A 21,807-nucleotide genomic window follows, 5' to 3' on the forward strand; every position below is an offset into this window, starting at 1 on the left:
AACACACACATCCGGGATCGCATGTTTAATTTCTTTTTGGCGTTTTATTGGAGTTTTTTCGAAAAAAAGAAAACAAAGGAGGAGAAGGGGAAAAGAAAAGAAGAAAAATACGGACTGGTTGAAAATCCCCTCTTTGTTGTTTACAAATCAAATATAAAATGAACCGTACACACACATACACACAGACGCACGCACATGTATGTATATATATGTATGTATATGTATATATGTAGAGAGAGAATTAGGTATGAAAATAAATTTAAAAAAAAACTCATATAATGTACGTGAATACATCGAAGGCCTCTCGATCAAGAATTGTGATGGGGAAGGGGGGAGGAGGAGGAAGAGGAGGGAAAAAAAACAGGAAAAATATATATAGAGAAGTGGAAAGGGGGGATGAGTGGAATTACGTCATTTGCCGAAAGGTAGCACTGATGAAAAACAAAAAAAAAACGCACGCATCTGTCCATTAGCGCACCCACATACACACACGCGCGCGCGTGCGCACGCGAATACGTGCCCGGTGTGGCGAGTTGGCTGGGGTGAAAGGTGCGCGGGGGGCGAGGGATGATGCGTCGATACTGAGAAAAGAAAGCCCCAAGAACACAAAAAAAAACTCGAATAAGCTTTGCGAAGAGAGGGCATGAGGGAAAACAGAAGTGAATCCACTTTGTTTAGGGGGAAGAGGAAAAGGGTAACCACAGACAGGGGGGTATACAACAGGTGAGTGGTGTCAACTAGACGTCAAAAATAAAATTTAAAAAAGTCGAAGATTCGACAGGAGAGCGAGTTTCTGTGAAAAGGACGCATGCACACTCCTCGTAATACGCAGTACAAACACGACCAAAGGGAAGTGCCGTATGTGCGTATGAGAACAAAAAAAAGAGAGATCGGGATGGGGCGAAGAAAGGTGAAGATAAAAAAAATTGAAGGAGGAGGAGCGAACACGTTAAAAAAAAAAGAGGAGAGAAAACAGCTCGAATTTCAATAAAGCGACAACAGAAAAAAATTATGAAACGGGGAAAACATGGACGTGGAAAAGAGTGTGAGATTTAGAACAACAACAACACGCAAAAAAATATATACGCGAAATCATCCAGTATCGAGAATGAATAATTTTTTTTTGAATTGCAAGTATTCATGAATATATATATATATATACTGGAATAGAAATAGAAGTGAATAATTAATATGTTGTGCATGTCGACACATATACACACACATATATACATATTTGTACATACACACACCTATGTGGCTATATACATACATGTGATTGTGTGTATATATGTATGTACCACTGGAAGGAAGAGAGATGACGCACTCCACACAGAGAGAGAAAATGAAAGAAACAAACAGGAGGAGCTCTACGGCAAACGTATGCGAGGGAGAGAAGAGGAGACAATCGCAGAGTAGGAAGCCCGGTGAAAGAAGTGGAGGTTGAGACCTTTTCGCCTTCTGCCCTCCTCCTCCTCGCTCCCTTGTGCGGTGTTGCCATTTCTTTTTTTGTTGTTGTTTCATCTTTGCTTCGGTGGTAACACACATACGTATACACTGACATATATATATATACACATATATATACACATATATATAATCAAAACCAAAATGGGCACACACACACACAGCGCTCTGGGGTAAAAAAAATATATACATATATATATGAGAGACCGCACCAACGAAAGACGGACGCACGCTCACACCTCCACAAAAAAAAAACGCGCGAGAGTCAACATCTGCAGTGTGGGTGGGGCGGGGACATATACAGAGGCTGGTGGTGAAAAGAGGGGGGGAGAAGAGGGGAGAAGAGGAAAACGGGAAATTTTTTTAAAAGAGTCAAAAGAAAAACGCTTAAAAGACAAGAGATGGAGAAAGCGGGGGGAGGGAGGAGGAGGAGGAGGAGGTAAAATACAGTTACGCCGCAGCACGCACACACACACACACATATATATGTATATGTATATATAGCGAGAGAGAAATACATGCACGTATCAACACGCATCTCCCGCTTACGAACTCAGTGTCGTGATTTGGGTGTATATGGCTGTGCCGGTGCCCCACACTACGGCAATGACGCCAACGAGGAGCAGTATGTAAGTGGCGATGTAGTGAAACCACCCAACAGCCGAGAAGGACCAATTGCCGGCGTACATCACCATGAGAGCGGGGTAGATGTAAGCGATGAAGCCGCCAGAGAAGCCACCAACGAGTGCAAATACGACGGTGATGTTTGGGATAAACAGGGCAGCGACCAGCGAGAGAATCGCCATGGACGTGCACACACACGCGTTCTTCCACCACGGAATCGCGCGTACGCTGGTGTGGCACACGTGGTAAATGGCATCACGCACCGGGATCATATGCAGACCATAACCGACGCACAGCTTCAGCATGAGGCCACTGTAGCCCACGCTCATCATCTTATCCTCAATGGGGTTGTACTTCTTCAGCGCAGAGTCGGCCACCTTCGGACCAAAGTCGAGGTACCCGAAGATACCAGCGAAAGCGTACAGCACAAAGCAGATACCGACACCAATCGTGGCTGCAACGGTCATGCGTGGCACAGAAAATTTGTACATCTCCCCTGCCACCTCCATCGCGTTAAGCTGCGAAATGAAAGCGTACAAAAAAGTGGCTAAGCCATTGATGGCGGAGTTTCCCGTGTTGAAGTACTTCACAGTAGGTCGAGGATTCTCCTGCAGCCCATTCAGGCAGCTGTGAATTATCATGGCGAAGGCAAAGTAAACCACAAACGCGACGGCGATGCAAGAGACGTAGCGCAGCGAGTTGATTTCCTTCGGCAGGCACAGCGGCAGCATCAACACGAACCACACGGCAGAGGTCACCAGACGCTTACCGGTGGCCGTCCTTAGGAACGGCGGCGTGGAGGGGGACGCATTCAGGAAGGCCGTCAGTAGATCTTTCAGCGAAATCGCGTACGACACCTCTGCACCGAAGCTCAGAAACCAGAGACAGAATGCGAGGAAGTAGTCCGCGCCTGGGCCCATCAGCGTGCGCACAATCTGCTCATAATTGCGCAGCCCAGTTTTCTTCGCAACCGTGGCTAGAAGCACGTACGAGTACACCGTTAGACAAGCAATGGAAACCATGTAAATCAGGGCCATGACGAGACCCGAGGCATAGAAGGCAGAAGGGAGGGCGATAATACCGACACCAAGGCAAGAACTCGCTAAGTTGATGCCGGAGGCTACGACACCGCCGTAGGGAAGGACGTAACCGAACCACCGCTGGAAGATGCCCACCTCCGTACGACGACGCATAACCCGCTCTTGTTGCTCCCTGTCAAACTGGGCGATGCGGTCTTCTGGCGTGATTATGGAAAAGCTCAGCGGGTTCTTCCCGACATGGACGTCGTCGGGGGTCGACATCCCCTTCTTGTCAGAGCCATACGCGCCATCCGCTTGTTCCTCATCCACGAGATGCTCCGCACCGTCTCTGGTCGGGGAGTCGTACTCCCATTCGGCATTTTGTGCGTTACACGGTTGGGAGCACCCCGAGGATTTTCGAGGGACTGAGGTCATCGCTATCTGCGCGAGTGAACTTCACTAAAGCAGGGCCGCCCTTTGGGGGGGGGGAGGGGGTGTAATGTGGAACGGTGTTGGTTGAAGAAGCCTCACAAAAAGGGAAGTCCGTACCGACACGTCTCCTACGGGATGATGTTTGAGTGTGTGTGTGTGTGTGTGTGTGTGCGTGTGAGAGAGAGAGAGAGAGCGATCGTTTCTTCAACTGTTGGATGAGCGAAGAAAACTTAGAAAACAAATCTTCGCACGGGTACATCGATCCATCGACAACCAAGAAAGAATAGTGGGAGGGGAGAGCGAAAAAAAGGAGGCGGCGGAGGAAGTGTGAGAGGAATAGACGACGCAAGTGGAGCAGATCCTCCCTCCCATGGAAACACCATCAGAGACAATCATGCCAGTTGTGTAGAGCTACAGGTGGGGAGGGGGGGGGGGAAGCAGCATCCTGCCGGCAAGTGATAGAGTGAAAAGGAAACAGTACGCTCCTGATGCACAGCACACGTGAGGAACACGTAGGGGTGCTCCACTCGTGTGAGTTGACCCACTTATACCACCACCTCACTCTTCCCCCTCCTCCCCCATTTCCCACCCCCGATGAGCTGAGGCAGGAGAGGGCCCCGTCTGTGGGGCGCCAGGAATCGACTTGAGGCTCGGTGGGGTTGCCCAGCAAGGCCCCTTTACATCCCTGCCGGTGCGGATGAACCCTTGGCAAGGCCAAGCACCCGTCACGTAGGGGCATCAGAGCGATGTGCCCCTGACTACTAATGTGATGGGGTCGTTTTCTCCATGACGCTGCGTTGGTGCGACGGGCGACAGTGTACGTGATTGTGCCCCCTCCCCCCCCCCTCCCTCCCACACACACACACACACGCACACCCTCTCCCCCCACAGAACAGGTGGCGTGTCAAAGGGGACGGAGGGGCGGGGTATGCATCAGCGGACCCTCAGCGCCTAGCGGTGGGCGAGCCTGCGCCACCTAGGGAGGGAGGGGGAGAGCGCATGGCAGGGCTCCTAGTATAATGGGGGAGCAGCTGTGAAGGCAATCCGCGACGCGAGGGCGGCGAGAGTGGAAGGCGCAGGCGGTCCTCTGAACAGGGTGTTGGCACTTCCGGGATGCGTGTGCACCACCGCCCCGCACTACAGAAGAATGGGCCTGTGAGCACGTCCTGCTGGTGTGGGGCGTTGGGCTTACGTATGCTGTTGCGCGGCAAGAGGAGGACCCTGAAAGTGAAACGGCCGACTGCGAATCGTGGGCGTAGGCAAGCCCCTCAGCAAAGCAACTCTTACGTATGGAGGAGCACGTTGACGCACAGCGGGGGAAGGGGTAAATATCCGAGGGGAGAGTAAGGAGCGAGTGCGAGGAAAAAAAATGATGCAGAGATTGGCGTTCGGTATTCAAAGATGAGAAAAGGAAGAAACACTCAAGGAGAAGGGGTAACTACTTGACGGCCCCCCCCTCCTCCCCGCACACATCCGATCTCTTATGCACATAGATTATTTTCCCTTCCCAGCAAGACCTGCATACATACACACACAGACGCACGCACACGCAATCAGACGGACGCAAGCAGAGGAAAGCGCGACAAACACCATTCCAAAACACGGGAACAGGTATCGGGATGTCAGTAGATGAAGATGCGCTTGAGAGCGGCAAGTTGCGACCCCGAATGGCTCATCGCGTTTAGCGTCCTCAACAGGGACTCGGTATCGACGAGCAAGGCTCCCGTGACCTCACGCAAGGCTCCGTCTACACCCTGCACAGGCATCTTGTCCTCGCTGGATGCCGTCACGGGAGACGAGAGACCAGCGTAAGCTGGTGAATTCTTCCCTACACGTCCGTGGATGCCGCTGCTGCTCCGCCGGCTTTTCAGAATAGCCACCGCTAGGAGTAACTCCAGGCCCAGCTCGTAGCCGTCCGCTTGGATGCTCGCTGCTGGATATGTGGTGAGTATACCCATCCCATCGTAGCCAAAACTGCCCTGCAGCTCGGAGCAGACACGCGCGAATGAAATGGCCACTCGCTGCTGCTCGTAGCGCTCTTGAATAGCCGCCGCGTTCTCTGCATTGGCCAGCTGCAGCTGCGACCAGATCTCCGCATCGGACATGTCAGATGGATATCCGTGCTTAAGCATCATCGAAGACACGATCGCGAACAGAAACTCCTGTAACAGCGCCTCTGCATCTGTCAGGCATGCCACTGCTGCTGTTCTGTATCGCTCAATGCTCTCACTAGGCAATACACCAGTACGCTGCACCTCGTACGGGATGTAGATCTTTGCCTTGCTTGACTCGAGATACCGCTCCACAATGGTGCGCGTCGCCAAGACACCGCCGGCACCCTCTGCATTGAAATGGTCTGTGGTGTAACGCATGGACTTTGTCACCAACGTCATCATCCTCACGGCAGCATCCACATCGGTTTCGGCGTCCCCGTGCGCCCGCAGCAGATCCTCCATCCTTGGCGGCTCGTCTGCCCTCTCACCACCATGCCCCAGTGGAGGAAAGACGTAGAAGAGCCAGTTGCGCCGCTGCAGCTCGCGGTACTGCAGAACTGCCGAAAATAGTTGTCGGTACCATTCAGCCGTCTCATCAATGCGACCACCAGAGACGAGCAACCCGTAGTGCCGAATGAACCCCGCGATGGAGATGCCCACTTTGGCTTCGATGTAGACGCGGAAAAGCGGAACGAGCTTCGCCCACAGTCGATGCGCTCTACAGTGAAGCTGCGCCTCGACAGTTCCGCGGTCAGCCTGCGGCAGCCCCATCCGCACCAGGCGGCCCACCACTTGTTTCTTGCACTGCTCCACCTCAATCAACCCATCCCACTCCTCGACAAACTCGATAGCAGCGGCCTGAGCTGAGAGAAGCACATTGTCAGGCGACGTGCAGTCCAACCGGAACGAAAGCCGCCGCGCATTACCGGTGAACGCCTCCGCCACGACAGAGCCCCCCGCTTTTTTGTTGCTCGCCTGGGAGGCAGCGGCAGCAGAACCGCTACGGTGTCGCGCCGCTGTCCCCATCGCGTACCAGTCCAGCAAAGGAAAAGTGATTGTCTGTTGTGTCTGAGGAAAAAGGTTGAGCATGAAGTGGCTGCAGCTGCGCAGCTTGGCGGTGACCTCTTCATCCGCCAACAGCACGGCGCCGAGTCGTAACGACTCCAAAAAGTGCTCCAGCTTTGGCACGAGTTCCACACACTGGCAACGAAAGGAAATCCAATCCCGAACACACGCGTCCCACCGCTCCGCGATGAGATCATCGCTGCTCTGGCGCTGAGTGAGCATCTCGCGCAGCACCGCCGAGTATGAGAACTCCTCAATCCCGCTGAGGTGTATCCGGTATAGTCCCTCTGTGCTGGTGTCCGAGTCGACGAGGTCCTCAGTGAAGTCGCCCATGTCGCTAACGCAATCGAAGAGCTCACAGCTCGGCACGCGGTGAGTACACTGTGATCGGGTGAGGGAGAGAGACTTAAACGACGTGCTCAAATCGATGGCGGCATTGTCATGTGTGAAGGGCGCAAGAGACGTCTGCTGTGGACCTCGACAGGCGGTGCTCTGAATCGTAATTTTCTGCCCTCCCGTGTCCACCGTCACGGTGCACGGGTCCTGCAGGGTGGCGACAACGTGCATCTCCTCACTGGCCAGAGTGGCGATATTCGACGGAAGGGTCGCCACGCCGCCGTACGCCTCTGTCTCTTTCACGGCAAATGCGCTGTTTGTGGCGAATGCAGGGCGACTGGACCTGTCAGGCGCACCTTCAGCTGCTGGCGCCATGGGGGTACCGTCCTTGCCGACGCCGAACTCCTCCATCACTTCCATGTCCTTGATGGAGATGTTTTGGTTGAGGGCTGTGATGCAGCGGCTAAAGTAGTCCTCGATTGTGACAGCAAAGCGCTCGTAATTTGGGGCATGATCGCAGTCGTTGCAGCCGCCCATCTCGACCGGCAGCACGTTCGCGTCAATGCGCTTCAGCAGTTCGCCCTTCTTAATGTCGCTCGCAGAGAAGAGAAAGATACAATCGCTGATCGCCTTCGGCAGCTGGCGTAGGAGCGGCTTTATCACGAGTGTCAGCGCACTACTCATGTTGCAGACGAGAATGCGAGCCACGACGCCGGGGAAGAACTTACTGACGCGCAGTGCCATATCCTTTTGGAAGATTAGATCTGTGTTGCGCATCAAGGAAGCGTTTTTTTGATTGATGAGCCACGTCACCGTCGCCGTTGGGTTCTTTCGGTCGCAGCGCACAGACCAACTGAGAAACATATCCATGTTCGCCTGCCGCTCAGGCCGTTGCTCCGCCTTGGGGCTGTCTCGCGCCGTGTTGAAGTAGAGAACCGGACGCCCCTCCTTGTCTCGGCCAATGTACTGGACAATGCCTGCCCGCATCGACTTGCGCAGACTGTCCGTCATGGTGTACTTTGAAAATACAGTGCGCTCCATATCATTGCGTCGACACAACTTCGCAGCCGCTTCCGCAACATTAAAATTTTTGTTTGCAAGAAAAAGGTAGACCCACCCGTCGAGGTAGCGGTGATGAATGCCGACCGCCCGCTTCACCTCATCGAGAGCCTCCACATGTTCATCGGGACATTGAAACATCCCCGCCCAATCTCACACGCGCGCCCCTGGGGAAGAGGAGAGGGTGAACGGGCGTGGTGCTGACAAAGTGTGCTGGCTTTCTTCAAGAAAGCATGAGGTGGCACCCCAATAGCCCGATCGAGAACCAGAGGCACGAGACTGACGCGAATGCAGAGGTGCTCGGGATATTTTCTCTTTGTTCTACACGTGCGCCTCTCTCTCCCCCCCCCCTTTGGGTCTCCGTTCACTCGTGTGTGTGTGTGTGTGTGTGTTCTCCTTCTTCCTTTTTACGCCTTCCCTCTCATGGCAACGAGGTACGTGAAGGAGTCGCTCGCTTCTAGTGCGTGTAGATATTTGCCTGTGTATCGAGGGGGAGGGATGGAGGGGAGCGCCACCAATGCAGTGCGAATTGCTGCAGGGACGGTGGGCGACCCACAGGCATATAGTTTTACCTAGCAGCAGCACAGCAGTTGTATAATGCGACTCGACTCAATCTTCTGCTTTCCCTGCCTCAGGACCCTCCTGACAGAAAAAAAAAATGAAAGAAGGCCAATACCACTGCACTTGGTGCGGGTGTGTGTGTGAGTGTGTGTGTGTGTGTGCGCGTGTATGCACGCGTGTGTGCGAATCAAGAAGGTCAAAAAGCAGGGGAACACCCGCACAAATACAAGTTGCGCGAGTCGGGGATCTGCGAGGTGCGCAAGACATAGACAAAGAAGAAAAACGAGGGAGAGAGAGAGAGAGGGGGAGAGGGGGGGTTACTTTGGCACACTCATGCCCGTAGGGTGGTGAGACAGAGAAGAGCGGTGCGCAGGGTGTGGAGCATCTCGGCTGGCCAGTGGGGCTGAAATGTGTGCGTGACAGAGACGCCAATGCACGGGAGAGGAAAAAAAAGGGATCGCCCCCTCCCCCCAAATGGGAGGCAAAATACTTTTATTTTTACGGCGTGCACACACACACACACACACACACAGAGAGACAGAGACAGAGACAGAGACAGAGACAGATCGACATCCCCCTCGTACGAAAACACGCAAAGAGAGAAAAAGAGAGAGGGGAAGCGTGAGGCCCTGCGCAGCGCTGGGGGACAACGATTGGGGGCAAGGAGGAGGAGAAAGAGGAGGAGGAGGAAGAGAGAGACTCTCCCTCACACCATTCGACAATGCGTTGATTTTGGGTGAAGGGCGAGGTAACGATAAGAAACATCTGGAGTGGACATAAACGAGACCCATTCGCAGTGTATCACCACACACGCCTCATTCCACACAGCGGTCCAGCTAGAGTATCTCGGCGAGGTCTTCCGCAGATAACTCAAACTCAGCTGTCGAGGACGGGCCTGGGACGGATCGCACAGTCCCCGCCGTGTCATCGTAGCCCGCCATGGTGGCTGTCTCAGGTGCCACGGAAGTACTTGTCTGCGCAACGGCCTGAACAAGAGCGTAACGCACGAGTGGGGGAATAAGAAAGGTGTGCGTGTTGCAGATGTGGTCAAGCAAACCTAAGCCTTCTGCAATCTCGGAACCGCTACTGCTCCGTCGGCGCACCTCTTCCACTGCCCGTGAAAAGGACTCCAACGTCACGCCAAACGGCTCATAAAGCCCCTCAAAGGAGGTAAGAAGCCCTTGAAGTGTGGCTGATTGGCCCTCCGCCTCCAGCAATCGAATATGAGCGTTCAAAGTGCTGCAGGTGTGCAGGACCGTCTTGCTGGATGCGTGCGCGTGTTGGCAACGTTTCCACAGTACCCGAGCCTCCGCTCGACTCTCGGCCGTCCCCTCCCGCAGCAAAGCCGTCATGACCGCCGCCGTGGTGGCGGGTGTCTCCTTCACCCTGTAGGCGCGCAAATTTTTCTCGTACACCCATTTGGCGTGGCTCCCAGGGCTGCAGGCGAGGTATGCGTTCCACACATGCGTGCTCGAGAGCAGCGCGTCAGCGTGGCGTGTGTAGGCTCTGTCTGTGATGCGGTCGGTCGCCTCTTGCAACTCCTCCAAAGAGGCACCACAGCGGTGCAGTGCCCGTATATACTCGCCCCACGCTAAGGCAGGCATGTACGATGGCGCGATAGTGCCTGTGGCTGCAGAGGACCAACAAGAAGAAGAGCGACTCCGGTGGATGCAAAAACGCCCCGCCAGAGACTTTATTCGTGCCGTCTCACTTTGGGAAAGGCAACCGTCCGTGGGCCTGTGCATCCCCATTAGGGACAGCAGGGGTGCAGACACGACAGGATCCCAGCAAGGCGTGCATGGGACAGCAGCGCCGTTGCTATTCTTACGGGTATCGTCAAGCGGTTCGCTTGCGAGACTGAGAAATGCAGTCGTTTGATGAACCCCTTCTTCGAATGGTTTGTGCAGCGCAGTACACACTCTCTCCAGTTCGTCGATTGACGGGGCTGTGAAGGAGGGCTTCGAGCAGCTGCAGCGCACAGTCTCCAGGAACAGCGCGATCATGTGCGAGCGGTCCTCGTGTACTGCCTTCATCATGTCAGTGGAACTCTTGTCGTTTGATGCAATAAATGCCGGCCACTCCTGAACCAGCGATACAACAAGCGCAGAGGCGGTGTGCCAGTCCCCGAAAGTGCCCAGACAGAGAACTGCATAGAGGGCGACGGCTCGCTGGAGCTCAGGTGAGTACTGAAGGACACGCAGAGCCGCCGCAAGCTGCGACTGCAGCCGAGCAAAGCTCACAAGGCCCTCACCACGCTTGAAATGCGCTGACCTCAAATAGGCAAGTACGCGGCGAGCGGGTGCCGGGAGCCGTGGCGTCACCATCATCCGCTCGATCACCTCCGGCGAGAGAGATGGCGGTGTGCGGGCTTCGCGAATCACACAGTGCCGCATCACATCGGCTGAGCGCAGGCGCCGTTGTAGACGGGTGTCCCCACGACTCGTGCTGCGCCACGCACCAAACTCGACTTGAGGGGTATGTGAGAGAGTGCCAATGCGTGGTGCCGTGAGCTCGTGCGCTGGATTCGCCGCCGTGTCTGAGTGATCCAACACTGCAGCGGAGCTCTGAGTGCCATATCGCGTATTGAGCTCCAGTGCCAGCGTTCTCAGCTGATGGGAAGCGGTAAGGGCCGCGTCAGGCGTTCTCTCGATGTTCTTGGAGCTGGCAAGGGAAGAGACAACATGCTTGTGAACCAACTTGGCGCTGTGCGCCTCGACAAAGGCATTGATGTACTGCTCTTTGTGGTAGATGTTCGTCGTGGCCTTCTTCCCCTTCAGGCGCAAGGAACTTAGGCGAGCGGCTCGGCTTGCCGCCTTGCGCAACTCGACCGACGGTGTCTCAAATACAGACCGAGCCCAGAGGTGACACGTGTGTTGCATAAGCGGTGAAGACTCTCGTCTGAGACATGCGAAAACAAAAAGGAAACACACATGATGAAAAACACAAAAAAGCGAGTGGATGCCACAACGATGAGAGAGGGGGAAAAGGGGGAGAGGGAAAGAGAGAGAGAGTCAGAAGAAAGGCGCCGGGATCAACTTGCCTGATACTCCGACTCCACCACGCGTCCATATCAGACAAATATGAGATTTTTTTTTTACCGCTGATCGGTTATCTGCACAGATGTGCGTGTGTCTGTGGGCGAAAACCAACGCTGCGCGTAGCACGCACACAGATACACGCACCTTCTAGCTCCCATTACAGAGCCCCAGCTAAAGGGCACTTGAAACCGCTGGGAATAGAGAGAAGGGGGTGGTCACTCAGACAAGTCAAGTACCCCGATCCCTTCACCTCCCATTCCCCTCATCTGCACAACCCAGCGCGTTTCTCTACTGTCATCATGACAGCAACTAGTTACTGCGGCATCTTTCGCTCCTCGTGGCCCCCGCATTTACAGTCCAAGCTCCTCTCGAAGCCTATCCAATTCACGTTGGTGAGACGCGATTAGATCCCTCTGCTGCTCACGTTCCACAATGCTAATGCGAAGGCGGGTGAGCTGGCGGCGACGACACCGGTGCTCAGGAGATTCCGAGGTGCTCCAAGTGAAACCGTGCGCCCCTTGCAGCTCCTCCTCCCGCGACGGCCAACGGGTGGCGTATACCCACGGCCCCACCTCCCAGTCCTTCAGCTCCTTCATGAGACTCTTAAGACGGCTCCTGGAGTTCCACGCCGGGTCATGCTCTTTGCCCCACGCCTCCGTCTCCGATGCATCTGCCCACCGCCACTCCAACCCCGCGACCGCCGAGCGGCTTCCCGCGGCATCGCGGTTGAGTTGCTGCAAATCCACGGCATGTCCGTCCTGAGCATCGTCATACGGGAAGGTGGCGTGCAGGCGCCATTCCGTATCATTGGCATCTACCCGCTCTTCGTTCTGGAAGATGGTCACCATATCGTAGGGGTGTAGGCGCGCTAAGTCCTTGGCCTGTTGGAGGCGCAGGTCCTCCAGTTCAAACCGGCACTTATCCCGCTCTTGGAGGTCCAGCACGTACTGGGGTACTTGTAGAGTCGCAAAGTACGCGCTGAAGTCGAAGCAGTTCGCGATGCCCACTGTTGCGGCGCGCTTGAGCACAGTGGCGTTGTACTGAGAGGGGAAGCCCATTGAGTGCAGGCCGTTCTCCACCTCAGATGGCCGACAGAGGGTCAGGTGTGGTCTAGGCGACTGGTGACTGCGCTTCGACACATCCCGCAAGAAAGGAACGTTCTCGCCCCTCAAAGAGGAAGGCTGTGCGTGTGTGCCCACCGCATCGGTGACCTTCCATTGCCGCCTTTCGTCCCGCTCGACTGAGAAGCGGATGTACAAGTCATTATGTCCATCCTTCCACGCATAGAGCAGCCCATTGCGTGCCAACGGCTCCTCCACCTCGGTGAGACGACGAAGCGCATACTGCCCCCGAGACATGGCGCTGGCAAACATGTGGCTAGCGCCCTCAGCGCTGTCCGCAAAAAGCCCAGTGGCTGAGGCGCGACTGCCGCTCTTCGCCTCGGACTCCTCTTTTAAAAGAGCCATCTGCGCAGCCATGTAAGACGCCTGCACCGCAGGCCCATCCTCAATAGTGGCAGTACGCGTCACGGTCAAGGAGTTGTCAGGTGAGGTACTGCTGAGATGTGAAGACCTGCGCGTGGAGCGATAGCGTGAGCTGCCGGCTGTGCTGCTTTCTCTGGTGGAGTTGTGTCGCCGATGATGAGGGCAGTGGTAGTGGTAGTGGTGGCGGTGATGCGGGCTACCACTGCGTTGAACACCGGCAGAGGCGGCCCGGGGTGGAAGGCCAAGCGAGGGCGAGTCGTCGACATCAGCGCTGGGTTCCTGCGTGGGCGGCGCAGACAGCGCGATATTGGAAATCTTCCCTGTGCTCTTGACATCAGGAATTGCCCCCTCAAGTGGCGCCCTCATGACAGCCGGCAGCGCGGGTTGTTCGTCTTCGTCCGTCAGGTGAAACAGAGCAGACATTAGAGGTCGCGTGAAAGAGAAGAAGTGACGAGGCTCATGGCTGTCGGCCGCGACGTCAGTAGATACGGCCACTGTCGCGGTATCGGAGGAAAGGACCGCTGCGCGACTACCTGGTGCGGGTGCCTGCGCCTCCTGCGATGATGAACTATTCGGTGCTGGTTGAGCCTCGGTAGGAGTGCCGCGGGACGCGTCGAAGTACAAGAGGTGGGACGATACAGATGGAGTCCAGCGCTGGATTGAGGACGACCACCCCTGCGAAGCGGCGGTGGCGGCTTTACTGGTGACCTCCCTTAAATACTGCGTCATCCCACCTGGCTGTGCTCCATCCGGCGTTGCGTGGTGCACTCGGGGTACTCGGGGTGAAGACAGTGCACCGTCAACGACGTTCGCAGGATCAATCGGTTTCGCTGAGCCATCATTCACCTCACGAGGGTCAGCGTCGTACCCGTTGGTATCAGTCAGCGTAGCGACTTTCTCGACGAATGGCAGCGGCACGCTTAGTAGCGCTTCGTCATCCCCGCGGAAGAGCAGCAGGCGATTCGCCGTCCAGTCTGGCAACACAGACACCACGCCAGTCGAGAAAGAGGGCGTATCGGCGCGCATGTGACTTTTGGAAGACCGCTTAGGGGTATAAAGTTCCAGCAGCACCGTGTACGGAAGCGTAACGTTGTGACGGGAAGCGGAAACGCTGTCATCGTCGGCATCGTTATCCATGGGCGTACTCTCTGTCCCCGAGACTTCGGCAGCTTTAGGAGCTGCAGCAGTGGCGGAGCCATACTTTGCCTCCGGCCGCGACGCGCACCGAAAACCGGGGACGCTAATGTCGTCCAGCCAAGCCTCCAGATCCGCGTCCTTGAACGACTCCGCTGTCAGCTCTTTCTGGATGGCAGCAGGGGTATTGTGACCGACCTGATGAGGTGCGGCCAGTGGGACTGCCGACCCATGCCCACAGCGATCCACAGACACGGGTACACTGCCAAGAAGCAACACTGTGCCATCGTTTGTCACGGCTGCTGTGCAAAACCACGACATCTCTTCGTCGCCATTCCCGACCACCAGCCGGTGGCGGCCGAGGGGGATCCAGTGAAGAAAAAACTCTGAGGCGGCGCGGCGACATCCGCGGTTTGGACCGTCGCAGTTCGCGGTGTACACCCTACGCGTCTCCAAAAGATCTCCGGTGCATCCAAACAAACTCCACATCTCCAGGGCAGGCCGCGCTAGCAACAACGTCATTGGCAGTCCTACTTGGTAGGGAGGCGCGCTCATGGCGATGCCAACATCGCACACATCTGTGGGAGCCGCCTGTTGGACTAGGCGCAACTCTTCCAGCACAAAAGCGCGGCGAGGACCCCAAAGAACTCGCAGCAACACAACGTTGAGCTCAGCAGCCCCACTGCCATCACCACCGCTCGCCTGCGTTAGTTGGGCCGCATCTGCGGGTAAGTCTTGTGCACGTGAGCTGAGGTACACACTCACCAGCTTGTACCCCCGTGATGACGACGCTGGCTGCGAGAAGGCGTTGTGGCAACGGTTGCACAGCTCCAGACACGGACCAATGAGAGCGACACGCGTCGCAACTCCATGCTCGAGGTGGTACGCAACACGCTCCGATGCGGCCACCTTCTCCATTGTGTCCAGTACGTAGCCCTCCTCCTCAGGTGTGAGGCGCTGTTGCTGCAGAGGAAGCTGGTGACGGTCGCCAATGGCGTGCACACTACTATCCCCCCCGATTCGGCTTGTCAGCTCACCGCCGTCTGGAGCCGTTCTCCTCTCCCTCGGGCGCGCAGGGGTCTGGCGATACCACATGGGTGCCTGCTCGAGGACCGACGCCGTTTCTTTTTCAATGTCGAAAAGGACCACCGTACCCACCTCATCGACGCTCACCACGGCCGGTGTCAGGGAAAGGGGGTGATACGGCTCCAGAGCCAGATGCGTGCACTGCATGCACACCACCTTATTCGCCTGGTGCTTCGTGTGGCCCAGACAGAAGTGCGCTCCACTACTCATGACGGAGACGCTGTGCACGTCGCCGTCACTGCCTGACGCGACGCAAAAGTACCGACTCCACTTGGACAGGTAAACGGCGCCATTGACGAGGGCAGTCTGCATCGACGCACACAAGTATGAGTCACGCACCTGAAACCGCTGACGGGTCTCGATCAGATCAAACACGCCGGTGGTCTCCCCAACGGCGCGAGACACCGCCTGGGGTGATGCCGTTGCAACGGTAGGGCTGCTGGAAAGTCGATCTGCCAAACTGATCAGCGTTGAGGAGGACGCGGAGTCGGGCTGCACTGTGGGGGCCACCGGCGCAGGGAGTCGGCGCTCCCGATAAAGTCGAAGGCCAGTGCGGTGGGCCGTCACAAGCGTCGAGAGACCCGCGACGCAGAGGGAATGAATGCGTGAATTGGGGAAAGGATCCAGAAGGACTGCTGAGGGGCAACGATGTGAAGGGAAGCGGCAGACATCTGCATGGCAAAGCGTGCGTGACCTGCCGAGTGTTCGCCGACGCCGGCGGCGACCGACCGAAGATGCACTGCTGCCTTCCTCGTTGTGACCACTGCACTGAGAGCGTCGCCCACGTGTTGAGGACAACTCCGGCGCCGGAGATGCTGTCCGATGGGAGGCGCTCGCCGAGACGACGCCGCTCCGTCTCGGGCTATTCAATGAGGGAACGCTGTGGTGCATACTGATAGGTGCATTACCCCCACGGGGGAGTCGCAACCTCGTGCGTTTGGGCGCCCGCGTGTATGCGCAGATGGAAAAGTCGAGTCGCTTACCTGCTATCGTTATAGTATCGTGCGCCAGACCTCCAGTCGACGAATGAGGAAAAATGGGCCCGTCTCGCTGGCGTACAAATCGGGGAGGAGAGGAGAGGGGGGAGGAGAGGGGATGGGGATGGGGATGGGGGGAGGGGGGCACACCAAGATGGCGTAGACCTTTACACAGTAGCCCACACAAGTGGCAATGGCATCGCTACACCACACGATAAGAGGAACGGCAGAACGAGAGGTTGAGAGAAAGACATGAATGCCAAATAATATTTTCTGCAGAGGCGGGGGCGTCCGCCCGAGTCAAAAACACCGAGGCAATCGTCTACCCCGTTCGAGAGAAGCCGCACTTCTTACACGATAAGAAGTAACGCAGAGTTTCTCAGCAGATGCACACAGAAGAGAGTCACCGGGGACACGTGCACATGTGTGCTTTCGGGTCGCCTCCCCTTCCCCTCCCTCCCTTCTGTTAGACCATGAGGCCGCTATCATCCCGCACTATTGTTGTATTCTGCAGCTTCTACTCGCCCTGAGTTTGCTTTGTAAATTTTGGGATAACAGAAGTGCATGCATTCGGAAGACAGCGCGGATGCATACACGCGCAGAAATAAAAAAAAAAAGACATTTGTTTTCAAATGGAGAGGAGGAGAGGAGAGAGGGGAGAGGCAGGGAGGAGGGGGCCACGGAAACTCAGAGAACAGCAGCCGTTAGGCCCGAAGAGAGAGACAGCCTCCTTTCCCGTCCCTCACCACCGGATATATATATATAGGTACATGCACATAAACCCACATCATAGTCCTATACACACTCCACCATCACCACTCACACACACACGCACACACACAGACAAGGCAGGCAGTAGAAAAAAAAAGGACACACAGAATGAAGATATTCGGATGGGGAAGAACGTGGAAACAAATACGGGGGGAAAAACACACAAACGAAAAAAAAAGAAAAAATGAAGAAGTGGGAGGAGGGACAGCGGAATAAAATAAATGGAAAAAACAAAATTTGCTGCGACCAACACATGAGCCGAAACAACTCAGCAACAGCGCCTGCATAAATGCCTTCGCCCTTGCGTGATCTTGTCGAGATCCATCAGGTGTTGGGGGCTCAACCTCCTCCCCTCCCCACACACACACGCACGCGCGCTCAAATCCATGTCCTCTCACGTACCCCGCCGTGTGGCTTTCCAAAAATACAGGGGCACCTGAGAAGAGAAGGGCAGAAAGAGGAGGAGGGTCGTGGTGTAGCTGAGTCGCACGCCGCTGCTTCTTTTGAGTGAGGCCCTTGTTTCTATTGGGGTCTGGTGTTGCGTTGTGGGAATATTACACAATGCGAATTACACCAGTAATCGGGAACATACGGGCCGAAAGCAAAGCGGGAGAGGACAGGTGGATACAACGAAAGAAAAGCTGAGGTAGGCGATGGGGAAAAGGGAAGAAAAAAACTCATCGGGGGGGGGGGGGGACTATCGAAGCAACCACTCATACAGAGACGTGCGCGCAGATGGGGGTTGAAAATATAGTCGGGTGTGAGTAGGTATGACCAATCACACATGGGCAATGGGTGAGGGAAAGTAATAAAAGGTTCATGAGGCACACACTGATGACAACGCCACCTGGACGCTCCTGAGTGCGTCGCGCAGTCGCCCTCATCTTCCTTCATACCCCCTCCACTGCACAGTCAAGGCACATAGGAAGGATGCGGCGCCGAAGTGCCAGATAGGTCACTCGAACAGAATCGTCCAGCAACTCCCTGATGACAACGTAGCAACAGAAGAGGCGCCGTCTTGCGTGCGCAGAAACAGAAACGAGAAAATGGGAGGTGCACACACACATGCAGACACACTCGGGCGCGTGATAGGGGAAGAAGAAAGAAAGATTTGTGGTGTAGAGTCTGGGGACAGGTTCGCACGCGGCACGGAGGCCCCATCCTCTCTGTGGGCGTATAAAACAGAAAGGAAGCGTCATGCCGGTAGCCAAGAACAAAAGAGACGTTCACGCTAAACCACGCACGAGACCGTCACAAAAACGTGCGGCATACACCCCTACACCCCCCACTGTGCCCTCCTCCCAGAGCCAGAGTGAGCAAGGGTAACAATGAAAAAGACAAAATGCCAGAAAGACATGAAACAACGCAAGTAGTAGTAGTAGTAGTAAGGGGGGGGGGTATGGGGGCGCTGCAGGTGGGCCTTTTGCCAAGGAGCCCACCGCCTGCGAAGGCCACCAAAACCCGTCGACAGAACGCAAAGAAGAACAAACGAGAGGACAACGTGAAGGATGACAAGGGGGGGGGGGGGGGAGCAGGAGGGCAAGAGATGGAGGCGATACATCGAAAAGTACGCGAGGGAAGACGTCCCCCACCACCCCGACGACCCACGCCTTCCTGCGCAAAGGCACTCACAAAGTGGTGCCGAAAAAGAAAAAAGTGAAGTGGGAAAGTCGACCACGCACATACCACAGACACCCATGAACTATGTTTGTGATAGACCTGTGTGTATGTTCGCTCAGACCAGAGCGATTGGGCATATGGGGGAAGGGTTAGAGCCAACCATAGCCACACGAAGAGAACGCGAGTAGGTGCCCGCCACAACGTTGCGGACCTGAGACACCTAAAGAGTAATGCGACCACACAAGAGAGACAAGAGGAAGTGAAGAGCTGTGGGGCCCATTGAGCGCAATGGGTGAAAAGCGGGCAAGAAAGATCGAGGGACACACGTTGCGTCTGAGAAGTCTGCAACGATCAACTCGCTCAGACGTCTCGGCACCCACGCATTTGTGTTACTCCCTGTCCTGCCGCGGAAGGAGGCGCGAGAGAGACCCAGCGCTGGCCCATATACGACACACTCCTTCTCCTTCCTCCCCCCCTTCCCCGGCCCCTTTTTGGGTCTCTCTCTGCAGTCTACTCCATCACGCCAAACTCACGGAGGCGCTCGTCGACAATCTCCTCCCCGACACACTCAATTGGCTGCCTGGGGGTTCGAATCTGGTACTCGGCTACGGTGTCCTCCATCATCCCTGCCTGCGAAAAGGACGGCATGTTAGCAAAGACGCGACAGTTTCGGTCTACCCGTTTGAACTCCACTTTGATGCCGTTGCCGACGTAGGTGTCGGGCAGCAGGCCCATCACGTACGGTTTCGTGATGGTCGGGTCGTGGATGCGGGGAATGACAAAGTAGGGGTTGTGCTCTGGCAAAAACGTGTACCTCATCGCCACGTCGCGCGAGAAGTTAAACTTCAACTGGCGATCGGGTCTCTCCACGATGGCGCTACTGGTCGCATCGAGCCTCTCTTTCTTGCCACCGTGACGGAACACGCTCAGCAGCAGGGCGTGGTACTCCAGAGACGGGTCGTCACGCTCGTCTTCCTGGGAGAGGGTCAGGTAGGCTTCGGTCGGTGCGGAAACATTGATCTCTAGCGAGACGCTCGGAATGCCGTTTGTGAACTCGCCGCGGACGCGGTAGTCGAACCACGGTGTGCGAAGGTGGCAGCAGCCACCGCCAGAGAAGATCTTGAGCACGTCACTCCACTCCACCCAGAAGGTGCGGTCTGCATCCGCCGGACTGCCACCGTGCTTGTAGCACGCACTGCGTACGGACGGGTACTTGTCCCAGCGCTGGTCGCTCTTACCCCAGGCACCGGTCCACTCGAGGCCGCTGCCCCACGGGTTGCGTATGCGCAACAAACGGAGGTCGAGGTCCTCGAAGTGCTCAACCTGCAGCACCGCGTAGCCGTGGTGGAGTCGCAAACCCATTCTCTCATAGACGGCCTCCAACTCCGGGTTCGCGCTCACGACATGCGAGTTGCCGAACGCCTCACCACCGTCGGCCGGAGTGCAGAGCATCTGGAGATAGTCCATCTTGCTGTAGGACAACATCTCCGGAAACAGGATGTCGTCGCCGGCCTGTGCGCCTTCCCAGAAGCTCTCGTAGCGTGTTACTGGGAAGCCGGTAAACTCCGATAGCGGCTCGAGGGGATCGCCGCTCGCGATGTTCGCGTAGGACCCGTGCACCTTCGCGTAAGTCTTCTCCAACAGGGCCACCCACAGGCGCCGCACATCTACTGAGCACCGCGCGAATTCGGGACCGTCGTGTGTTGCAGGCAGAAAGTCGTCCAGGAGCACTGGCAGCCACCAGCCGTTGAAGTTTATCGTAACCCAGTAAGCGCCAAGGGCTCGCTCGACCTTGCCGTTGGCGGCGCTCACAGGGTGGCGGAAGAGGTCGCGCACTCGGTTGCCGTTCGCGTCAATCAGAGCTGCCATCGCGGAGATGAGGTAGGTGTCGCCAATGGTGCCGTGCGTCACCTGTGATGGGAGGATTTCACGACGAAAGAGGCGCACTTCCCTGAGGTGCTCCTCCGGAATCCAGGCGGAAGGGCGCTGCCATGGCATGAAGCGCGGCAGGTACTTGTCCACATCAGCGCGGTACAGCGAGTAGTCGCACGGCCGGAAGTCGCAGTCGATGTACGGCTTGTTGTTCTCCTCACAGTGCGCCAACACCTTCTCCTCGGTCAGATCGTCCTCCCGCACGCCGATAGCCTGCGCCATGTCCGTCAGATCGTCCGCGTTGCGGTCGTTCACCTCGCCGTAGAGGATGTCACGCTTATCATCGTTGAGCGGCACTGCCTTGGCGCTACACCTGAAGCCGTTAATTTGGCCAGAGACCAGCTTCATCGTCTCACCGGGGAAGACCACAATCGATGCAGACAACTCGTTTGTGTTCATGACGTACAGCTCGACATTTTCGCCGGGCTGCAAGTCTGACTTGGCGCCAAAGGTAAACATCACATGCATTTCGTATTTTTCCGTGTCGTTGTAGTAATGCCACGCCCCGTCCCGCGTCACGACCTTGAAGAGCAGCCCATTCTCGAAGACCGGAGTGACGTCACCCTCGACGGAGGGGCCGCTGAGGAGATACGTTTGGCCTGTGCGCTTTGCACGATCCTTCTCAGAAATGTTTAATATCGTTGTGTCGATCGTCTTGTCCTCAAACTCGTCACATTCGTCGTCGTTCACGTACGGCGGCGGAAGGTGACGGCGCGGCGCCACGTCCTTCTTGGCCGTGTCATTGTCCAAGTGCAGGTTGCGCAACCTTTGAATGTCCTTCATGTTGCGCGGCAGCAAGTCCGGAAGCGGCGTGGGCACACGCACGGGGTGCAGGGTGTCCTCGTCCATCTTACTGAGCTGCAAGGGCAGCGGCATCATGTAGTGCGGAGGAAACACCAGAGGGTGCGCCTCGGACGCTACAACAGACATGATGCGGCGTCGGTGTTGATAAATGGCGGAAGAAAGGGTAGGATCGTAGTGGTTGTGGAGTGAGAAGGAGGGAGGGTCTAACACTGCAAAGCAGTCAAAGTGTGTCACGAGAACGACAGGCAGTGCGAAAGATGACGATAGGATACAGCACTGCGGCGAACGAACGGCTACGGTAACCAGAAACACGAAAGAGGGGGGAGAGAAGACGTGAAGGTGGACAGCATCAAGTGAAACAACGACAGCTGGGTAGTGCGCCCCGCGCAGCACGACGCTGGGGGGTG

At 56.1% G+C, this 21,807-nt stretch overlaps 5 protein-coding genes across 5 annotated transcripts; all 5 read right to left on the bottom strand.

The window, feature by feature from the left end:
• Positions 1-2,009: 2,009 nt before the first annotated feature.
• On the bottom strand, positions 2,010-3,542 carry JKF63_03776 (uncharacterized protein; the record flags this gene model as incomplete). Its single annotated transcript, XM_067899774.1, has 1 exon — positions 2,010-3,542. One exon carries the CDS (start codon positions 3,540-3,542, stop codon positions 2,010-2,012), a length of 1,533 nt encoding a protein of 510 aa, XP_067754980.1.
• Positions 3,543-5,161: 1,619 nt separating this feature from the next.
• Positions 5,162-8,134, bottom strand: JKF63_03777 (uncharacterized protein; the record flags this gene model as incomplete). The annotated part of the gene is made up of 1 exon (XM_067899775.1): positions 5,162-8,134. The coding sequence occupies one exon, from the start codon at positions 8,132-8,134 to the stop codon at positions 5,162-5,164; it is 2,973 nt and encodes a 990-aa protein (XP_067754981.1).
• Positions 8,135-9,390: 1,256 nt separating this feature from the next.
• Positions 9,391-11,433, bottom strand: JKF63_03778 (uncharacterized protein; the record flags this gene model as incomplete). Its single annotated transcript, XM_067899776.1, has 1 exon — positions 9,391-11,433. The coding sequence occupies one exon, from the start codon at positions 11,431-11,433 to the stop codon at positions 9,391-9,393; it is 2,043 nt and encodes a 680-aa protein (XP_067754982.1).
• Positions 11,434-11,942: 509 nt separating this feature from the next.
• JKF63_03779 (uncharacterized protein) lies at positions 11,943-16,187 on the bottom strand (the record flags this gene model as incomplete). The annotated part of the gene is made up of 1 exon (XM_067899777.1): positions 11,943-16,187. The coding sequence occupies one exon, from the start codon at positions 16,185-16,187 to the stop codon at positions 11,943-11,945; it is 4,245 nt and encodes a 1,414-aa protein (XP_067754983.1).
• A 2,987-nt stretch (positions 16,188-19,174) lies between these two features.
• Positions 19,175-21,526, bottom strand: JKF63_03780 (uncharacterized protein; the record flags this gene model as incomplete). Its single annotated transcript, XM_067899778.1, has 1 exon — positions 19,175-21,526. The coding sequence occupies one exon, from the start codon at positions 21,524-21,526 to the stop codon at positions 19,175-19,177; it is 2,352 nt and encodes a 783-aa protein (XP_067754984.1).
• Positions 21,527-21,807: the final 281 nt, after the last annotated feature.

Source organism: Porcisia hertigi, chromosome 31, assembly GCF_017918235.1.
Source record: "Porcisia hertigi strain C119 chromosome 31, whole genome shotgun sequence".
Taxonomy (NCBI): Eukaryota; Euglenozoa; class Kinetoplastea; order Trypanosomatida; family Trypanosomatidae; genus Porcisia; species Porcisia hertigi.